Source organism: Eretmochelys imbricata, chromosome 1 (genome assembly GCF_965152235.1).
Source record: "Eretmochelys imbricata isolate rEreImb1 chromosome 1, rEreImb1.hap1, whole genome shotgun sequence".
Taxonomy (NCBI): Eukaryota; Metazoa; Chordata; order Testudines; family Cheloniidae; genus Eretmochelys; species Eretmochelys imbricata.
In genome coordinates this window covers 293,589,460-293,612,662 of record NC_135572.1, presented here as the reverse complement: position 1 = coordinate 293,612,662, position 23,203 = coordinate 293,589,460, and the positions used below count along the sequence as shown (strand labels likewise).

Sequence of the window (23,203 nt, the reverse complement as noted above, 5' to 3'; positions counted from 1 at the left end):
TTTACAGATGATCTGTGTTTTTGCATCCACACACTGTGTTTTTCTCTTACAGTGCTTGACTGTACCTTGCAGAGATGCACACAGAGGGAAGGGTGGAAGGCATCCTATAGAGTCCGCATGTGCACTGCTACATCCTTTTACAGGGTGAAACTTAGTACTCTTTGCTGGTTTTTCTGGCCTATGCATAAAAAGTCTGCCTCCTTCCCATCTCTGCTCTCCCCCTGTGGGTGAGTGGGCCCTAAGTGAAGCAAGGAAAGAGCAACTTCTGTGGTTCCCTGAGTACAGGGCTTGTAGTTTTGCCTAACACTTATGCAAGGTGGCAGTGAAAAAGTGCTTTACACCATCTCCACACTGCATATCCCCGATATAAGAGCCAGGCTGAATCTAGCTCACAATTATTTAAGTCATTCAGACATCACCCGCGTATACCTGAAAACCATGTATTTAACTCAACTACCTAAATTGCACATAGGATTACTTGCACCTGCAAAACAGCTGAAAATCAGGCTCATAAGGTTGGAATAGCACTTTTCTTTTCAATAGAGATGGAACCACAGCTCACACAGCATGCCAACTGGAGAATCAGAAATAGCACCCTGTCCTCTGCCCGCTCAGCTGGACTGCACTTACTCTGAATATGTCCCCTGGCATTTTCAAGCTTCTTGTCAATGCATTTGACACAGATACGGAATGACTGAAAACCAGGCCCAATATATTCCAATTAACTTGTCTGCCTTACCTCTTCTGGGGTACTGAAGTATTGATAGGGAGTTGCTGGAATCCAGGATTTCTCTGTTACTGCAGACAACTTCAGGGTCAGATAGAGTTTTTCATTAGTGTTTTTATTGTAGTTTTCTGTAATGTTTCTGATGAAGATCTCTGTGCTACTCCTATGGAAATTCCCAGGACTAGATGTAATAGCATTAAAGGGAGAGGAGGTACTTCTACTGTTCTCCAAGATGCAGAAAATCCAGTGCAGATCTAAGATGAATAAAGGACAATAACTGAAATTAGCTTCATATTTGCTCATCATCCATTCTTTCAACAGTAAAGACCCTGGAACCTGTTATACTGTAAGTAGTTTAGTTTAAGTGTACCTGTCAGTTCTATAGCCTTGGAAACAGATGTTTTATAGACCTTTCGCTTACATGATTAGAATATTTGTGAAAACCATAGTAAAATAAAATTACTGGATCATTTAAACCATAAATTTTAAGCAGAATTCCCCATTGATTCTGAGGAGGGAAATAGTGCTTTAATTTTGATGGCATGATATGGCTTACAAAATTTTGCACTTATTTGAATGTATTGGATATCAAAAGATTCCAATTTCTTAGGGGAAACTAATTATTTGCATCACATTCCAGGCTAGAGTCTAATCTAATTTACAGTGATGTAAATGCAGAGGGACATAATTCAAGCTAATAAAGTTGCTTTAGTGTAAATGCAGCCTAAATATGGCCCTCTGTATCACAAGTGTGATGCTTGCATTTTACTTTTAATTCTTGCTTGAAAATAGTAGATCAAAGAATTCAAAACAACCTTGACAAATTGGAGAACTGTTTTGATTTAGACAAGATGAAATTCAATAAAGACAAGTGCAAAGTACTTCACCTACTAAGGAAAAATCAAATGAACAGCTACAAACTGGGGAATAACTGACTAAGTGGTAGCACTGTTGAAAAGAATCTGATGGTGGATGAAAAATGGAACATGAGCCAACAATGTGAAGAAAGCTGCAAAAAAAAGGTGAGATTGGCCTGGGGGAAGCTCTCAGTGGCTTGAGCATTTGCCTGCTAAACCCAGGGTTGTAAGTTCTCTCCTTGAGGGGGCCCTTTAGGGATCTGGGGCAAAAATTGGGGATTGGTCCTGCTTTGAGCAGGGGGTTGGACTAGATGACTTCCTGAGGTCCCTTCCAACCCTGATATTCTATATTAATAGGAGTGTTATTTCTAAGACATGGAAGTAATTTTCCCTCTCTAGTGAGGCCTCAGCTGGAGTCAGGGCTGTCCCTAAGAGGGTGCGGGGCCCGGGACTACCCCCTCATCTGCCCTCACTCCACCCCAAGCCCCCGCCTCACCTCTTCCTGCCCCTGCTCCATCCTGCCCCCATTCCACTCCTTCCTTCAAGCTCCCACCCCTCCTCTTTCTGGCTTCCGCCCCCTCCCCTGAGCGAGGCTGGGGCCAGGGTGCTTGCTGCTGCCGGCACAAGGCCCCCCGCTATTTCCCCAGGCTGCCCTGGATGCCATGTCCCCCTGAAGCACGCCTCCCCTGCCCCCAAAGCGTGGGGCCCTGGGTGGTTGCCCCATCCTATGGACGGGACGGCTCTGGCTGGAGTACTGTGTCCAGTTCTGGGCAGCACACTTTAGGAAAGATGTGGACAAATTGGAGACATGCCAGAGCAGAGCAACAAAAATTAAAAAAAGTTTAGAAAACCTCGCCTCTGAGGAAATGTTAAAAAAACTGGGCATGTTTAGTCTTCAGCAAAAAAGACTGAGGGGGGACTTGATAACAGTCTTCAAATATGTTAAGGGCTGTTACAAAGAGGATGGTGATCAATTGTTCTGTATCAAGGGGGATTTAGGTTTGATACTTGGAAAACTTTTCTAACTATAAGGTTAGTTAAGTTCTGGAATAGGCTTCAAAGGGATGTAGTGGAATTCCTATCATTGGAGGTTTTTAAGAACAGGTTGGACAAACACTTGTCAGGGATGGTCTAGGTTTACTTGATTCTGCTTCAGTACAGGGGGCTGGGCTCAATGTCCTCTCAAGGTCCTTTCCAGCTCCACATTTCAGAGATTCGATGATCGTTTAAAACATTTCCATGTGTACTATTATACCAGTTCTGTCCAGAGAGCAAACGACCCTTGGTTGCTGTCTTTTCAAGGTTCTGATAACAATTATATGAGTTAGCTGAATCATTTGCAAATTTGTACCACTGGTTTGTGTTTTTAGTCACGTATCCTTTAGAGAATGCCAAAGTTACAATTAGCATGCAGGAAAGATTTTACTGCACATTTTTCCTCCACATTTTCATGTCTCTTCCTCCCCACTGATATGTATTTAATATCCTTTCTCTGTGGCCAGTAGGGCAGGGTTCAATCTGTGGTGGACTCTCCATCTAGGAGCACCACATTTAGGCTGGGCACTTGGAACTGCTCACCGTCTTCTCCCAGAGAACTGAATCACCATGTCTAGCCTTTACTAGCCTAAAGCCTATGATACTTTTCCTGTCTTTGAACCAGGGTCTTGCACATGACAGAACTTTGTTTTGGTGCTGCACCACTGGGTTGGTTGCCACTTAGAACAATTTTAGCTCACAGGCCTTCTAAAAACATTTAATAACCGGGTTAGATGTAGCAGAAAACTTCCAGTATGATTATTTAGCATGTAATTATGATGTCTTAGCATGCCAACCTATGTTTACTCCTCTACCAAAAGGATCAGTTGGTGAACTTTCCTCCTAAAATGCATATAACTTTTCTCATATGTTAACTTGCCTATTTAATGCTACTGATAAACTAAAACTTTGCATGCTCTTATTTACATCCAGGAATATAACCAAAATATATAAGACATATGTTTCTGTAAGTTACACTTTAATGAACATGTTTCCTCATCCGAACAACACAGTATGTTAGCCCAGCATATATCATCTGAGCCCTTTCAGAGGTATTTTTCAGATGAATATATAACCATACTACTGTATGTATTTCCCCTTTTTTATCTAATTTTGCTCTTCTATGAACAAAAATTTCTACGTCTCTATTAAATCACAAAAATGTTGATCAACTATTTTACAAAATCTAGGTGCTAAGGCCAATACTGCTGGTCTAATTCTGCTCTCTCTTACACTGGTATAAGGCTGGATTAACTCCACTGAAATCGCTGATGGAACTGGGAGAGCAGCATTTAACCTAAAGTCTGCTCCAGTGGTGCAAAACAGCCAGGATGCTGTTTTAATAGGATATCTGGAGAATCCCCTGGTGCATGTGTGGAGCCCATGTAGCGCTCAGTCTACACTACACAGCTTTTACCAGAGGGGAGAGAGAGGGTGTGGCTAGAGCATCACTGTGCTCTCACTGTCCTCAGTTGCAAGGAGGGCCCCTTGGGGCCATAGAAATGTAGCATTTCTCTGAAACTTCTCTGAGTTACTCCAAAGACTAGACTAGCTGGCAAAAAGGTTGCTTAAAGACAATGGGAGCTACCAGGTGCTCAGCAGCACTTTTGAAAATCAGGCCACTCGATTTGGTGCTTAAATATGGATTTAGAAGCCTAACTTAAAGCACCCATTTTTGAAAATCTTGGCCTCAGCCAAGTCATGTATAGCTAAATAGCAATGATTGCAGCAGGAAATAGTTTGCATTGCATTGCCAGCTGGGTTTTAGGTAAGCTTCAACTCCATAAAAGGGCAGGTCCTGACACTAGAGCCACACATAACAGCATTCAGCAGGCAGGGGACTAGTAGCTGCGACCATGCAGAGGAGACAGAACTTGATAGACAGAAAGGACTGTAGAGCAGGTGTTTCGCAGAAACACTCCCTCACCTCTGCGAGAAGTTAAATTGAACACAGAATCACACATATGATAGTCATGCTGGAGGTCAAGGTCAGTACTACTGTGGGTTTCTAGCCAAAGGACCCTTCTAGTCAACATAAGATTGACCACAGGAGCCAGTCAGTTACCTTTCACTATATAAATCAGTCTCTTATTCTATTTTCAGGAGTACTGCTCAATATAGACCTACTCCGCCGCACACTGAAATTGATGGTAGCTTTGCACTGACTTCAGTAAAAACAGAATCAGACCTAATATTATTTTTCCAAGGGAGCAGCACCACTGTCCTGATACAAGGATTCCTGGTCCATCTTAAACAGAAGGTATTTGTTAAAGAAAACTACCCATCGTAGACACAAACAGATGTCCACACAGCTTGAGTTCCAGCGTTGTATCTCTTTTTGACCAGGAAGCATCCACCTGCTTAGAAATCTATACAGCACACAGAGAGCTCTAGGGTAGGCTTTTCAAAGGTGTTCAGCATTGTTCTAATTCACTGGTTCTCAAACTTTTGTATTGGTGACCCCTTTCACAGATTTCAGAGTAGCAGCTGTGTTAGTCTGTATCCCCAAAAAGAAAAGGAGGACTTGTGGCACCTTAGAGACTAACCAATTTATTTGAGCATAAGCTTTTGTGAGCTACAGCTCACTTCATCAGATGCATTCAGTGGAAAATACAGTGAGGAGATTTATATACACAGAGAATGTGAAACAATGGATTTTACCATACACATTGTAAGGACAGTGATCAGGTAAGGTGAGCTATTACCAGCAGGAAAGTGAGGGGAGGAGGGGGACCTTTTGTAGTGATAATCAAGGTGGGCCATTTCCAGCAGTTGACAAGAACGTCTGAGGAACAGTGTGTGTGTGTGTGTGTGGGGGGAATAAACATGGGGAAATAGTTTTACTTTGTGTAATGACCCACCCACTCCCAGTCTCTATTCAAGCCTAAGTTAATTGTATCCAGTTTGCAAATTAATTCCAATTCAGCAGTCTCTTGTTGGAGTCTGTTTTTGAAGTTTTTTTGTTGAAGAATTGTCACTTTTAGGTCTGTAATCGAGTGACCAAAGAAATTGAAGTGTTCTCCGACTGGTTTTTGAATGTTATAATTCTTGACATCTGATTTGTGTCCATTTATTCTTTTACGTAGAGACTGTCCAGTTTGGCCAATGTACATGGCAGAGGGGCATTGCTGGCACATGATGGCATATATCACATTGGTGGATGTGCAGGTGAACGAGCCTCTGATAGTGTGGTTGATGTGATTAGGCCCTATGATGGTGTCCCCTGAATAGATATGTGGACACAGTTGGCAACGGGCTCACTGTATTTTACACAGCATGCATCTGATGAAGTTAGCTGTAGCTCACGGAAGCTTATGCTCATATAAATTCGTTAGTCTCTAAGGTGCCACAAGTCCTCCTTCCCTTTCACAGAGTAAGCCTCTGAATGCGACCTCCCTTATAAATTAAAAACACTTTTAAAATATATTTAACACCATTATAAATGCTGGAGGAAAAGTGGGGTTTGGAGTGGAGGCTGACAGCTCGTGACTCCCCATGTAATAACCTCACGACCCCCAGTTTGAGAACCCTTGTTCTAACTGTTCCCATTGAAATCAATGGAAAAACTCTCACTGACTTCAATGGGAACAATCAGGCCAACAGGGAGTAATTTTTTAAAGATGACCTCTGGTGGCTGAATGACATACTGCATGTAAACATACTACAACCATCAGTAACAAAGCATGAGAACGTTATGAAAATGCACAGATTACATCTATCTTGCAAACTGCATATACACATTCCTCTTTTGCCACCTAAGCAAAATAAGGCCATTTACAAGAATGTGAAATCCATCAGTTTTCGGAATATGATGGTAGTGTGCAATGCAAAAATATATTGCTGATTTAGTTGCCAAATACTAGTATCCTATCATGACTCCTAAATACCCAGACAAGCTGGTCTGGCACAGCTTTTTGGAACTTCTCAGATCTTGTAAGATTGGCTATCAGGGGTAAGCAAAAACAGTTTCAAATAAGTGATGTTGGATTATAACTGAAACGTGCATGAATCAGACCCCTGTTATGGAAGTTAAGGGAAGCTATGATATAAAATCAGTTCTAAGCAATTATTGAAAATAGAAGGGCAATGTTTTGAAAGGGTCTGTATGTTTTGCAGGAAAAATGAATGTTGGATTTAGATTTCTAACTACTTGAACTGTCGGTAGCCTGCAAAAATGGATGCCATTTTTAAAAATCAGGCTCCGTCTTTTGTTGCAGGTAAGAATACAGAAGAGTAGCAGAAACTGACCAATGGTATGTTTTTAAAGCCTTCTCTGTGTAGTTCCTTAAAAGTTAAAACAATGGATTTTACCTTAGAAAAATGTCTTCCTCATCTGTAACTTTGCATTACAGGGTTTATCCTTGAACAAATTTTTGTATCTTATGGATACATAGGGGGAAGCTGAACTGGTTCAGATAAAAACAAGAATGCCCCCAAACTTCACCCTAAACCCACATGTTTCCTTACACTTACTGGTTTTGGAAATTCTGTAGTATCCCCAAGTTCTTGTGGTGATTCCAATGCCAATGGAAGCAGGACATTCCAGATATCTAATGTGACACCTGCTTCCAGCCTATTTCCACAGACCCAAGAGATTAAGAACATGAGAATGGCTATACTGGGTCAGACCAAAGGTCCATCTAGCCTAGTATCCTGTCTTCCAGCAGTGGCCAGTTCCAGATGCCCCAGAGGGAATGAAAAGAACAGGTAATCACCAAGTGATCCATCCCCTGTCACCCATTCCTAGCTTCTGGCAAACAGAGGGTCTAATAACAACATCCCTGCCCATCCTGGCAAATAGCCATTAATGGACCTATCCTCCATGAATTTGTCTAGTTCTTATTTTAGCCCTGTTATAGTCTTGGCCTTCACAACATCCTCTGTCAAAGGGTTCCACAAATTGACTGTGCACTGTGTGAAGAAATACTTTCTTTTGTTTGTTTTAAACCTGCTGCCTATTAATTTCATTGGGTGATCCTTAATTCTTGCGTTATGAGAAGGAGTAAATAACACTTCCTTATTTACTTTCTCCACACCAGTCATGATTTCATAGGCCTCTGTTATATCCCCCCTCAGCTGTCTCTTTTCCAAATTGAAAAGTCCCAATCTTATTAATCTCTCCTCATACAGAAGCTGTTCCAAACCCCTAATCATTTTTGTTGCCCTTTTCTGAAACTTTTCCAATTCTAGTATATCTTTTCTGAGATGGGGTGACTACATCTGCACATAGTGTTCAAAATGTGGGCGTACCATGGACTTATGCTTTTTTTGCCTCCGTCTTCACAAACAAGGTCAGCTCCCAGACTGCTGTGCTGGGCATCACAACATGGGGAATAGATGGCCAGCCCTCTGTGGAGAAAGAGGTGGTTAGGGACTATTTAGAAAAACTGGACGTGCACAAGTCCATGGGGCCGGATGAGTTGCATCCGAGAGTGCTAAAGGAACTGGCGGCTGTGATTGCAGAGCCATTGGCCATTATCTTTGAAAACTCGTGGCGAACGGGGGAAGTCCCGGATGACTGGAAAAAGGCTAATGTAGTGCCAATCTTTAAAAAACGGAAGAAGGAGGATCCTGGGAACTACAGGCCAGTAAGCCTCACTTCAGTCCCCGGAAAAATCATGGAGCAAGTCCCCAAAGAATCAATCCTGAAGCACTTACATGAGAGGAAAGTGATCAGGAACAGTCAGCATGGATTCACCAAGGGAAGGTCATGCCTGACTAATCTAATCGCCTTCTATGATGAGATTACTGGTTCTGTGGATGAAGGGAAAGCAGTGGATGTATTGTATCTTGACTTCAGCAAAGCTTTTGACACGGTCTCCCACAGTATTCTTGTCAGCAAGTTAAGGAAGTATGGGCTGGATAAATGCACTATAAGGTGGGTAGAAAGTTGGCTAGATTGTCGGGCTCAACGGGTAGTGATCAATGGCTCCATGTCTAGTTGGCAGCCGGTGTCAAGTGGAGTGCCCCAGGGGTCGGTCCTGGGGCCGGTTTTGTTCAATATCTTCATAAATGATCTGGAGGATGGTGTGGATTCCACTCTCAGCAAATTTGCGGATGATACTAAACTGGGAGGAGTGGTAGATACGCTGGAGGGCAGGGATAGGATACAGAGGGACCTAGACAAATTGGAGAATTGGGCCAAAAGAAATCTGATGAGGTTCAATAAGGATAAGTGCAGGGTCCTGCACTTAGGACGGAAGAACCCAATGCAGAGCTAAAGACTAGGGACCGAATGGCTTGGCAGCAGTTCTGCGGAAAAGGACCTAGGGGTGACAGTGGATGAGAAGCTGGATATGAGCCAGCAGTGTGCCCTTGTTGCCAAGAAGGCCAATGGCATTTTGGGATGTATAAGTAGGGGCATAGCGAGCAGATCGAGGGACGTGATCGTCCCCCTCTATTTGACATTGGTGAGGCCTCATCTGGAGTACTGTGTCCAGTTTTGGCCCCACACTACAAGAAGGATGTGGATAAATTGGAGAGAGTCCAGCGAAGGGCAACAAAAATGATTAGGGGTCTGAAACACATGAGTTATGAGGAGAGGCTGAAGGAACTGGGATTGTTTAGTCTGCAGAAGAGAAGAATGAGGGGGGATTTGATAGCTGCTTTCAACTACCTGAGAGGTAGTTCCAGGGAGGATGGTTCTAGACTATTCTCAGTGGTGGAAGAGGAGAGGACAAGGAGTAATGGTCTCAAGTTGCAGTTGGGGAGGTTTAGGTTGGATATTAGGAAAAACTTTTTCACTAGGAGGGTGGTGAAACACTGGAATGCGTTGCCTAGGGAGGTGGTGGAATCTCCTTCCTTAGAAGTTTTTAAGGTCAGGCTTGACAAAGCCCTGGCTGGGATGATTTAATTGGGTATGGGTCCTGCTTTTGAGCAGGGGGTTGGACTAGATGACCTCCTGAGGTCCCTTCCAACCCTGATATTCTATGATTCTATGATTATATACAGTCAATATGATATTTTCTGTCCTATTATCTATCCCTTTCTTAATGATTCCCAACATTCTGTTAGATTTTTTTGACTGCCACTGCACATTGAGTGGATGTTTTCAGAGAACTATCCACAGTGATTCCAAGATCTCTTTCATGAGTGGTAACAGCTAAATTAGTCCCCATCATTTTATATGTATAGTTGAGATTATGTTTTCCAATGTGCATTACTTTGCATTTATCAACATTGAATTTCATCTGCCATTTTGTTGCCCAGTCACCCAGTTTTGTGAGATCCCTCTGTAGCTCATCGCAGTCTGCCTGGGACTTAACTACTTGAGTAGTTTTGTATCAGCTGCAAATTTTGCCACCTCACTGTTTACCCCTTTTTCCAGATCATTTATGAAGAGGGCTCTGTGTCTGTCGCGGAGGTCACAGGAAGTCACAGATTCCGTGATTTCCTGTGACCTCCGTGACTTCTGCAGTAGTCAGTGTGGCTGACCCCAGCGCTGCCCCGGGACCAGCTGCTCATGTGGCGCTGGGGACAGCTACACTGGCCACTGTTGGAGCAGCCTGGGGCAAGTCACACCAGCTGCTGCTCTGGTGACCCTGGGCAGCTGGCCTCGGGGACCACCCGAGCAGCGGCCTATGAGGCTGACCTAGGGGACTCCCTGAGTGGTGGACCCGGGGACAGTGGGAGCAGCTGCAGCTCGGTGGCTCCCGGCAGTGGTCCTGGGGCGGCTGAAGCAGTACCTGCCCCTTGGGGCTTCCCCCATCTCCCAGAAGCAGCCGGAGCAGAAGTGGGGCCTCCTGGGCTTTCCCTTTCCCCTGGCGGCAGCCGGAGCAGTAGCGGTCCCCCAGGGCTTCCCCTCCCCCCATCAGCAGCTGGTGCCACAGGCCCTCCCGGGTTCCATCCCCTCAGCTGCTGCCATGGCCCCCTCAGACTTCCCCTCCAAGATTCAATCAGGGGTATTTATGGTATATAAGTCATGGACAGGTCACGGGCGTGATTTTTTGTTTCTTGCCCGTGACCTGTCCATGACTTTTACTAAAAATACCCGTGATTAAATCATAGTCTTATTTATAAATATATTGAATAGGACTGGTCCAAGTACAGACCCCTGGGGGACACCACTATTTACCTCTCTCCATTCTGAAAACTGACCATTTATTCCTACCCTTTGTTTCCTATCTTTTAAGTAGTTACCAATCCATGAGAGGACCTTCCCTCTTATCTCATGACAGCTTACTTTGCTTAAGAGCCTTTGGTTAGGGACCTTGTCAAAGGCTTTCTGAAAATCTAAGTACACTATATCCCCCGTGTCCACATGCTTGTTGACTCCCCCAAAGAAGTCTAGTAGATTGGTGAGGCATGATTTCCCTTTACAAAAACCATGTTGACTCTTCCCCAACAAATTATGTTCATCTATGTGTCTGACAATTCTGTTCTTGACTATAGTTTCAACCAGTTTGCCTGGTATTGGAGTCAGGCTTACTGGCCTGTAATTGCCGGGATCACCTCTGGGGACCTTTTTAAAACTGGTGTCACATTAGCTATCCTCCAGTCATCTGATACAGAGGCTGATTTAAATGATAGGTTACAAATCATAGTTAGTAGTTCTAGAATTTCACATTTGACTTCGTTCAGAATGCGGATACCATCTGGTCCTGGCAACTTATTACTGTTTAATTTATCAATTTGTTCCAAAACCTCCTTTAATAACACCTCAATTTGGGACGGTTCCTCAGATTTGTCACCTAAAAAGAATGGCTCTGGTTTGGGAATCTCCCTCACATCCTCAACTGTAAAGACCGACGCAAAGAATTAATTTAGTTTGTCCGCAATGGCCTTATCGTCCTTGAGTGCTCCTTTAGCATCTCAATCGTCCAGCGGCCCCAGTGGTCGTTTAGCAAGCTTCCTGCTTCTGATGTACTTAAATTTTTTTTTGCTATTACTTTTTGAGTCTTTGGCTAGGTGTTCTTCAAATTCTTTTTTGGCCTTCCTAATTATATTTTTACACTTCACTTGCCAGAGTTTATGCTCCTTTCTATTTTCCTCACTAGGATTTAACTTCTACTTTTTAAAGGATGCCTTTTTGCCTCTCTCTGGTCCTCTTACTTTGTTGTTTAGCCACAGTGGCACTTTTTTGGTTCTCTTACTGTATTTTTTAATTTGGGGTATACATTTAAGTTGAGCCTCTATTATTGTGTCTTTTTAAAAAATCAGATACTTTAGAGAAGTATCCACACTTTTGGATACTGCTCCAAACAAAACCTTTTCAGATTCACTCTTTGCTAATAATTACTTATTGATAATATAATTGTAAACTCCACATAGGAGAGCTTAGAATTCAAAGACTGACAGACTGAAGCTATAGTCTCAGTACTGGTGCTGTTAAAATCTTTCAGAAATTTCTCTGTATCGTTATTCCACCAGGAAGTTCTTCAGGCTCTAAGTGTCCCTGCGGTCCTCCCTTTCCTGTTCCTGAACCTCCTGGGGCTCTTTCCTTTGGATGCTGTTGGATGTGTTTATGTCCAAGGACTTTCCATTGCTATTCCCTGACAGTCACAGATGATATAGAAGTCATTGTGTGTCAGGGGACACACTGGTCCCCATCAGCACCAGGTTAAGGGGGGCACTTTGTCTCTGTCTTGCCTCCCTGTGATGGGCTCAACACTAGTGCAGGGATGAATTTGGGCCTTAATATCCCCTGGTCAGAGGGTTTTTAGTGGAACAACACAAAGTGATCCTTTCTGCTAGGGCTGACAGTGCAGCCTCCATGGTGCTCCCACCACTTAACAGCTGTGCAGAGAAGGATAAAGTTCCAGTTGCATTCAAGAGCCATGTCAGTGCTAGATTACTAGGCCAACCAATATAGATGACATTGTTTATTGCTAGATTTACAATTGAGAATTTACATTTTAACTCATCATTTATTAGAAATTAAACCTTCTATGATGATGGCAGTAGGCTATGTGAGTTTTTCACTACTAAGAGATTAATTACAATTCAGACCAGTCTATAGTAACAAAAACGCTGTACCACACAGAAGCTGTTCAGAGGCTTATGTGCAATGAATTGGTGGTCTCATTTAAGTGCCTACTGGGCAAATAGCCACATCAAAAAATTATGAGTATATTTGTCAGCAATTGTGGATGGCAATTTGTTTGCCGTCTCAGCAGGGAGATCAACTAACAAACTAACTAAATCTTCATTCTAAGAAACATGGTTGTGACATATTGGCCAGATAGTTTGAGGAGGGCAACTTGCATGCTCACTGCCTGTTCTATGGGTTAAGAGGTGATTTCACCTTACAAGGCTTTGGATATGGCAGTGGCATTAAATTCATTGTATTGAATTAGAAAAACACAACTTGATTATGGAATATCTATTGATTTGTTTTCCAGAAAAACTATTTTGATGTACATGAAGGGAGAATGGTTTGGGAGAAGGGAAAAAAGGAATAAAAAGGGAAGCTGTGAGAAGAAGAAGACAACAATAGATAGAAGAGAGACAAGCCAGTAGGCCTTGACTTGGGTGAAAGTGATTGAGGGTAAAAGCCTGGCTGTTGAACAGGTGGGAATGAGGAGGAACGTCGTTGAGGGGGGCTCCATATGTGTGTATAGAAAGTACTTCCATACAGAGAAGGGCACAAATCAAAAAGTCTGGAGAGCAGCCCAAGCCTGGGAAGGGGGTTTATCCAAAACTTTCCAGTTTCAGGGCCTTCTGCTGTTTGCTCATTATTAGTTTGAATTCTGGTTCTGAGACCAAAGGTGATTGCATTAAATGAGTGCACCCAGTCCCTGGGTAATCACCCTGTTTAGGTCACTTTTATACTTATCTTTTCAATCTGAGTACTCAGTTCAATCCTGTTTCTGTGACTTATCCGTCAGAATCCTCATTCTGCCAACTTTTCAGGAAGAAGAGGTATTTTATGAAATCCTCTTCTGGTATCTTTTCATTCCATGAACACAGTGTATAGGAAAATAGAAATACAAAGTAATATCCTTTGCTTCTTTTCTGCTATTAGCTCTAAATTAACATTTAGACAGTGTCTAAAACTATTAGAATGGGCTTAGTTTGGATATCTACGGCTGGTTCCACAGGTAACTGCATTTGATCAGGAGAGACAGTTTGTATATAGATTTTCTAGTTAGAACTTGTATGTAATGTAGAATTGAAAGACATTAAGGGGGAGAAGGAGGACTTGTGGCACCTTAGAGACTAAAAAATTTATTTGAGCATAAGCTTTCGTGAGCTACAGCTCACTTCATCGGATGCATTCAGTGGAAAATACAATGTGAGATTTATATACACAGAGAACATGAAACAATGGGTGATACCATACACACTGTAATGAGAGTGATCAGGTAAGATGAGCTACTACCAGCAGGAGAGTGGGGGGGAAAAAACCTTTTGTAGTGATAATCAAGGTGGGCCATTTCCAGCAGTTGACAAACCTTACCTGATCACTCTCATTACAGTGTGTATGGTAACACCCATTGTTTTATGTTCTCTGTGTATATAAATCTCCCCACTGTATTTTCCACTGAATGCATCCGATGAAGTGAGCTGTAGCTCACGAAAGCTTATGCTCAAAAAAATTTGTTAGTCTCTAAAGTGTCACAAGTCCTCCTTTTCTTTTTGCAGATACAGACTAACACGGCTGCTACTCTGAAACTTGTCATTAAGGGGGAGATATTTCAAAGACACAAAGGGATATCTAAGCCCAGCTCCCACTGAAAGTCAATGGGAATTGGAGATTTAACTCCCAACTATGCCTTTAAAGGTCTCCTCCATGAAATAACAGATGCGCTTCTGTTTGTCAATATGGACTCAGACATGAGTTTGTCAGTACAGTATATGCTCAAGTACAATGCACTTGTTAGATGAGACTCAAGTACAATGAATTTGTTAGATTAGATTTAAAGATTGAAAAATTGTTAGGACAGTCTCTCTTGTCCATGTCTATGAACCTTAAAAACAATGACTACTTTTCAACATGTGCAGCACCGCAGCCACATTCATCTCTTCTGTATCTTCTCTATACTTTCTTGGCTGCTCAGACCTTCCAAAATTTTCCCCCTGTGAGCAAGCACAGTTCTGTGCTCAGTCGCCTCTTTTTTTGTGTTTCAAGGGATTGTAGCTCGTTGTGAGTTAGAAAAACACATCAAAATAAAGGGCTTAAACTTCAGTGAAGATGTTACCATTTTTTTTTACAAAACTGAAATATCACATTTATCCTTGGGTTCCTATTACTATAGCATGGAATTATAACCAATTGGGTCTTTATAATTGGGTCTATAGCTGAAGTTTTATTTATTCCTGTGGGAGAAATACATACAGGATTTAAACAAAAAAGACAACGAAATTGTGGGCCTATTCCTGAAGTCCTTATATGCATAGTATTTGTTGGTGGGAGTTCAGGAGAGACCTAGAGGTTTTAGGATCATCATAAAGATGGGCAAGAGTTTCTTTAAAAGTGCACATATATAATGTAAGTACTATTTACTTAAACAATGAGACCGGAGAAGCAGACTATTTTTAGGTGATTATAGTGTATCTTGGGTAGTGTTAAAAATGCACTAAGATGAAAGCCGCTACTTTAGCCATCCAAGATATGTAAAAAGAAAAGGAGTACTTGTGGCACCTTAGAGACTAACAAATTTATTTTTGCGGATACAGACTAACACAGCTGCTATTCTGAAACCTGTCAAGATATGTAGTAATTGTCCTGAAAAAACTCTGCCCTTAAATGCTCTTTTGGAGGATGGTGGTTGATTTATTTTATTTTAGGAACTCAAGTTAAACAAAAAGCAAGTGGAATAATGCAGTGTTCTCTAGTTGGAAATCATAGTTTTTAGAATGAAAATGTGCAGTGTATTTTTTTAAGCTTTTATGTAAAAAACTGATAACTTTATACTAAAGAGTATATATTTTTCTCTATATATAGAAACCTCACAACCTCATGTCCCATAACCTCTGCCATGCAGAACACAATGCCATCCACGGCCTCAGAAATAACTCTGACATCATAATCAAAAAGGCTGACAAAGAAGGTGCTGTCGTCATCATGAATAAGTCAGAATATGAACAAGAGGCTGCTAGGCAGCTCTCCAACACCACTTTCTACAAGCCATTACCCTCTGATCCCACTGAGGGTTACCAAAAGAAACTACACCATTTGCTCAAGAAACTCCCTGAAAAAGCACAGGAACAAGTCCGCACAGACACACCCCTGGAACCCAGACCTGGCGTATTCTATCTGCTACCCAAGATCCATAAACCTGGATATCCTGGACGCCCCATCATCTCAGGCATTGGCACCCTGACAGCAGGATTGTCTGGCTATGTAGACTCCCTCCTCAGGCCCTATGCTACCAGCACTCCCAGCTATCTTTGAGACACTGCTATGGGTACCCGCATGGCCTCACAGTATGCCAACTTTTTTATGGCTGACTTAGAACAACGCTTCCTCAGCTCTTGTCCCCTAATGCCCCTACTCTACTTGCGCTACATTGATGACATCTTCATCATCTGGACCCATGGAAAAGAAGACCTTGAGGAATTCCACCATGATTTCAACAATTTCCATCCCACCATCAACCTCAGCCTGGATCAGTCCACACAAGAGATCCACTTCCTGGACACTACGGTGCTAATAAGCGATGGTCACATAAACACCACCCTATACCGGAAACCTACTGACCGCTATGCATACCTACACACCTCCAGCTCTCACCCAGACCACACCACATGATCCATTGTCTACAGCCAAGCTCTACAATACAACCGCATTTGCTCCAACCCCTCAGACAGAGACAAACACCTACAAGATCTCTATCAAGCATTCTTACAACTACAATTCCCACCTGCTGAAGTGAAGAAACAGATTGACAGAGCCAGAAGAGTACCCAGAAGTCACCTACTACAGGACAGGCCCAAAAAAGAAAATAACAGAACGCCACTAGCCATCACCTTCAGCCCCCAACTAAAACCTCTCCAACGCATCATCAAGGATCTACAACCAATCCTGAAGGAAGACCCATCACTCTCACAAATCTTGGGAGACAGGCCAGTCCTTGCTTACAGACGGCCCCCCAACCTGAAGCAAATACTCACCAGTGACCACAAACCACACAACAGAACCACTAACCCAGGAACCTATCCTTGCAACAAAGTCTGTTGCCAACTGTGTCCACATATCTATTCAGGGGACAACATCATAGGGCCTAATCACATCAGCCACACTATCAGAGGCTCGTTCACCTGCACATCTACCAATGTGATATGTGCCAATGTGATATATATTGATATATATTGGTCAAACTGGACAGTCTCTACGTAAAAGAATAAATGGACACAAATCCGACGTCAAGAATTATAACATTCAAAAACCAGTTGGAGAACACTTCAATCTCTCTGGTCACTCGATTACAGACCTAAAAGTGGCAATACTTCAACAAAAAGACTTCAAAAACAGACTCCAACGAGAGACTGCTGAATTGGAATTAATTTGCAAACTGGATACAATTAACTTAGGCTTGAATAGAAACTGGGAGCGGATGGGTCATTACACAAAATAAAACTATTTCCCCATGTTTATTCCCCCTCCACCCTCAATGTTCCTCAGACGTTCTTGTCAACTGCTGGAAATGGCCCACCTTGATTATCACTACAAAAGGTCCTCCCCTCCGTCCCCCCTCGCTCTCTTGCTGATAGCTCACCTTAAGTGATCAGTCTGGTTACAGCATGTATGGTAACACCCATTGTTTCATGTTCTCTATGTATATAAATCTCCCCACTGTATTTTCCACTGAATGCGTCTGATGAAGTGAGCTGTAGCGCACGAAAGCTTTTGCTCAAATAAATTTGTTAGTCTCTAAGGTGCCACAAGTATTCCTTTTCTTTTTATATTTTTCTAAATATCTTAAAAATACTTTTCCAATTCAAACCAATTGTCAGACACCGTTTGTTTCATGTTCAGCGCATGATGCATCATATTGCTTCGTTAAACGCATACACTGAAGCTGGTTGAAATTCTTTGAAATTTTGACAAAAATACTATGTGAAAACTTTTGAATTTTTATGTGTGTGTAACAATGTTTCATCATTTTTTTGACTAGCTCTAACATATACTAATTTGTAAACCAAAAAATGTGTATGCTTCAGTCAGGTTAGAGGGGGAACTCTTTTAGCGCCTCACTTGTGCTAACCAGGAGCTCCAACTGGTTTGGATGGTGGATGGTAAGTAGCTTATAGACAGTGGTGAACATATGAGCCACTGGAATTTTGACAGACCAGAAAAGCATTGTTCTAACAGCCTCAGCAAGAAGGTGGCCGGCACATGGAAAAACGCTTTCTATCACTTCTATTTTCAGTTTAACCTACATTTTAAACCAACAAAAAACCTTGGGATGAGGCTTACCTCCATTTGGGAATTACTGAGTGCTTCTTCTGGCTAGCTGCCTACTTTATACCTGATCCCGCTCCACTGAAATCAATGTGAGGTTTACCATTGACTTTAAAGGGTGCAGGATCAAGCCCTTTTGGCTTTAGTCTCCCCATGATGTAATCCTCCAAGACTCAGTCCAATGTTTGAGATAATAAAAGAGGACAGGCACACCAAAGGTGTGCAGAAGGGTACTGTTTTAGAGGGGAGGGTCTGGATGAGGGACAGATGGTGCAAAGGAGCAGATAAAGTGGAAGGGAGTGGGGAAAATGGAAACAAGAAATTTTGGCACTACCTGGCTGAATGTCAAAGTGTACAGTGTAATGGGGTTTAGCAAACCCCATACTGAGCAAAGGCAGAAGGGAGAGGAGAGTGTTCCCTAATTACAGGCAATCAGGCTGATCACTCCCCCTGTGCAGCTGCCAGAACTTCCCATCACAGAGACATGGACCCACAGCTGTGACCCATAAGGAAAACATGCCCATCTATAAATGAGGGTGAACAGAGATGGAAGGGAGGTAGAAAAGCCTGGCATAGTAGAGGGTCACCTACCTCCATTTCAGGCTGTGTCTAAGAAACCCACAAGGAGACAAAAGGAGATGGCAAGCTCTGGAGTTTAAGGGCTGATTGACTCAATTTAAGCTAAGAATTTATGGAGTGGTTGAACTGAAGGGGACCAGGAAAAGCTGGGTCCCTTAGACAGATTGCACCAAGAGCAGCTGACAATGAGTGATTTTGCTTATTTGTTATCTCCTCTGTTATGTCTAGCTGAAGTTGCAGACTAAACAGACAGAGGATATAATGATGTTGTATTTGATGCACATTTCCCCTCCTCTTCTTCTGTGTCTTTGAGGAGCTGAGCACACTAAGGCAGGGGTTCTTGCAATAAATTTTTTGGTGGCCTCAGAGTGTGGCCACCAACTCTTGCTGGTGGCCACTGTGACTTTTTCCCCTAAAAAACTTAATTAACTTTAGGAAAAACAAAATAAATATGCACAGATACACATCCAAATCATTGTAATGTATCTATGTAGGGTTTTTTTTTGCAGACTCCATCATAAAAATAGTGTACAGTTGTCTCTATTCTTTAGGGGATCTAAACAGAATAGAAACACAAATAAGGTGCTTTGAACATTCTTGTCTTTTTCTTATTGTTTCTTTTTCTTTTTTGTAAGAATTGCTAGCTACTAAGTGTGCTGTGAAAAGTGATACTAACAAACACACAGAGATCACTTTTCACAGCAGACTCACTCAGCCCCAGCAAGCCCAGGGACAAATTAAGCCCTGGATGGGGAGGTGGGTACAGAGGCAGCAGGGGCCAAGGGTGATGGGGCATTGGGGGAAGCAACAGGGGGGTAGAGGTGATGCGGGGCTGAGCTTGGGGCCAGAGTCCATCACCACGCAGCCAGGGAATGGAGCCTGAAGCCCATGCCCAGGGGACAGGGCTTGGGGACAGAGCCCAAAGCCCCGGCGCTGGAGCCTGCCACCCCAGGGCTGAAGCCGAATCCCACTGACTCTGAGAAGGTGGGAAACTCACTGGCTGCCTGCTTCTTCAGCTTGTGTCTCTCCAGAGTGGGGCAGGGCCCAACCACTCGTGGTGGCCCCTGGGGAGGGGCCGCTGCTTTGCGTCCTCCTCCCCCCCATCACTGCCTAGGAGGCTGTGGCCACAAGAAAAGCGGTGGCCTGGTGGCCGCATTTGAGAAACGCTGCACTAAGTACTCAATACATGATAAATCTATTTTATCTTTACGGTGTAAGTGTTTTATCTAGATTGGGCTCAGGCCTGAAGTTTTTACTCCTAGGAAAAACATGGGAATGTTTGCTGCAGTAAGAACAGCAGGATAGGTTTATATCTATACTATAGAGGAGGGTAATGCAATATTACTGTCTTCTAAACCAGAATATAGGCTACATGGTGATTACTAGAGCTGAGTGAATAATTACAAATCATTTGATAAGTTTACCATTCTTTTCTCATTTGCCAGCTGTCCACAGATCACAACGGTACTGGCCTTGCAATTATCTGTGGACAATTATTTGGGCTATTTCCTCTGTGGTAGTAATGATCTTTCACCTTTTTTACCTAACAGCTACCAGATCTTGTAACTACCGAATAATCTACAGGTCATAAAGTTTTGGTGCAATTCTATAATAGTGCCACTTGAAAATCATGCACAGGGCTGTTGTGGAGTGTGAGCTTTTGTGATCCCTCAGTCTCCCATATTTGCATTTGTAAGTCATGCAAGACTCAGGAGACCCAGCAACATTGCAGTCTGGTTCCAAGTAGATTAGTGACAGACAAATTTCAAAATGCTCTATGATTCAGTTTAACTGAATAGATACCCTGAAATATATAAACTTAATCCAAACATTTGAGATCTTTTCTTGCTGTCCCCCACTTCTGCATATGCTGTATTTACTCTCCATACTAAGGCTAGCTGGAAAAAAACTCCATTTCTGGAAATAAATGGAGGTTTTGAAATTTGGTTTAATTCCACATGGGGATGAAACCAAGGGCCTTTGAAACTTTTCCCTAAAACCAGAGAGAAGATGATACCCATGCCAGAATAGCCAATAGCCCAGCGGTTAGAACACTCACAGAAGAACATAAGAACATAAGAATGGCCATACTGGGTCAGACCAAAGGTCCATCAAGCCCAGTATCCTGTCTACCGACAGTGACCAATGCCAGGTGCCCCAGAGGGAGTGAACCTAAAAGATAATGATCAAGTGATCTCTCTCCTGCCATCCATCTCCACCCTCTGACAAACAGAGGCTAGGAACACCATTCCTTACCCATCCTGGCTAATAGCCATTAATGGACTTAATCTCCATGAATTTATCTAGTTCTCTTTTAAACCCTGTTATAGTCCTAGCCTTCACAACCTCCTCAGGCAAGGAGTTCCACAGGTTGACTGTGCGCTGTGTAAAGAAGAACTTCCTTTTATTTGTTTTAAACCTGATGCCCATTAATTTCATTTGGTGGCCCCTAGTTCTTATATTATGGAAACAAGTAAATAACTTTTCCTTATTCACTTTCTCCACACCACCAATGATTTTATATACCTCTATCATATCCCCCCTTAGTCTGCTCTTTTCCAAGCTGAAAAGTCCTAGCCTCTTTAATCTTTCCTCATATGGGATCCATTCCAAACCCCTAATCATTTTAGTTGGCCTTTTCTGAACCTTTTCTAATGCCAGTATCTCTTTTTTGAGATGAGGGGACCACATCTGTACGCAATATTCAAGATGTGGGCATACCATGGATTTATATAAGGGCAATAAGATATTCTCCGTCTTATTCTTTATCCCTTTTTTAATGATTCCTAACATCCCGTTTGCTTTTTTTGACTGCCACTGCACAGTGTGTGGACATCTTCAGAGAACTATCCACGATGACTCCAAGATCTTTCTCCTGATTAGTTGTAGCTAAATTAGCCCCCATCATATTGTATGTATAGTTGGGGTTATTTTTTCCAATGTGCATTAATTTATATTTATCCACATAAAATTTAATTTGCCATTTTGTTGCCCAATCTCTTAGTTTTGTGAGATCTTTTTGAAGTTCTTCACAGTCTGCTTTGGTCTTAACTATCTTAAGCAGTTTAGTATCATCTGCAAACTTTGCCACCACACTGTTTACCCCTTTCTCCAGATCATTTATGAATAAATTGAATAGGATTGGTCCTAGGACTGACCCTTGGGGAACACCACTAGTTACCCCTCTCCATTCTGAAAATTTACCATTTATTCCTACCCTTTGTTCCCTGTCTTTTATCCAGTTCTCAATCCATGAAAGGATCTTCCCTCTTATTCCATGACTACTTAATTTACATACAAGCCTTTGGTGAGGGACCTTGTCAAAGGCTTTCTGGAAATCTAAGTACACTGGATCCCCCTTGTCCACATGTTTGTTGACCCCGTTATTGACCTGGAATGTGAGAGTTAGCAGAGCAGGGACTTGAACCTCTGACTCCCACATCCCAAGTGAGTGCCCTGGGAAGTTTTTCCCTTCTCTCTGGGCTGATTAATATTTAATTATTTATGCAAAGTGAAACAGATCCAACAGCAGAGATTGCAAGAGAAGAATAGTGAGGTTTTGGCAAAGGAATGATTCAGTCTTGCAAAAAAAGAAAACCACACTGAATCTCTACCCAAACATCTAACAAAATTTGAGCTGGGTCAAGCTCCAAACCCAGGAAGTGCAACTATCTCTATAATAGGCCGAATCCAAACACCAAATATGAACATCCTGAACTTTGGGAAAATTTGAATTCGGATTTCAATTTCAAATCTGACTTCTTACAAGTGTTTGGATACAAAGTGTGTGGTTCTGCCCATCTCTAGAGCACATATGACTCTTTTTTTGTTTTAAACGTCCTAAAAAATGTCAGATGGTCATATGACACATTCATGTGTCTATTTTAAAGCAATTTTTTTAAAGGATGGAATAAATCACATGGGATGCAGCTTATTGTCTCTGTAATAAAGAGCTAGCTAGCTAGGTCATTATGATTTAGTTTAGTGCACTGCTAAATCAAAGCACAGAACAATACTGAAAAGTGCTACTGTGAACTCTAACAAATAAACAACAAAGCAAGAGCTGTTAACTTAGATGATTAAACAACATTCAGACCCTTTCTCCCCACATTTTATGTTTTAGTTGTATATAAACACATGCCACATACAGAGGTACGCACACAGACATATACATCTTAAAACCTTATAACCAGTATTTCCATAGGTTTGGGTTCAGTTCATTATACTGAGGATTTTGTGTTTGTTACAGGGAATATTCCCCATATGGGTATAGTGATACTGCTGCGTAAGCAATAGAATGTGTAGGCTCTTTGTTCATTGGAAACAAGCATTCAGGTTATCAGTGAGGTTGTACTCTATCTACCCCATTTTTCAGATGACTGTTTGCCCCTTTTGGTAGATTTTTGAAACGTGCATATCTATGATAAAGTGGATGAGGAGGATCTGAATAATTTAACATTGGTATAAACGACATGAAAGCAGCACCAAAAATTATATTCTTCTTTTTTTGGGAAGTAAATAGCACAAGAGTCTGGTGGATTAAGCCTATACATAAAGATTTGGGCCCAAAAATGAAACAGAAAAGGGAACACTCAGTCTGAAAATATCACCCAGACTATCAAAAACACTGAATATTAGAAAGGAAGTTATCATGGCTGT

At 42.2% G+C, this 23,203-nt stretch overlaps 1 protein-coding gene across 1 annotated transcript in view; it reads right to left on the bottom strand.

Annotated features, from left to right (window-relative positions):
• Window positions 1-23,203, bottom strand: part of PTPRB (protein tyrosine phosphatase receptor type B) — a 104,958-nt gene that overhangs the window by 79,871 nt on the left and 1,884 nt on the right. The window contains exon 3 of the mRNA XM_077807743.1: window positions 740-981. Coding sequence (XP_077663869.1) covers window positions 740-981 — 242 coding nt within the window. The remainder of the gene's footprint in view (window positions 1-739; window positions 982-23,203) is intronic.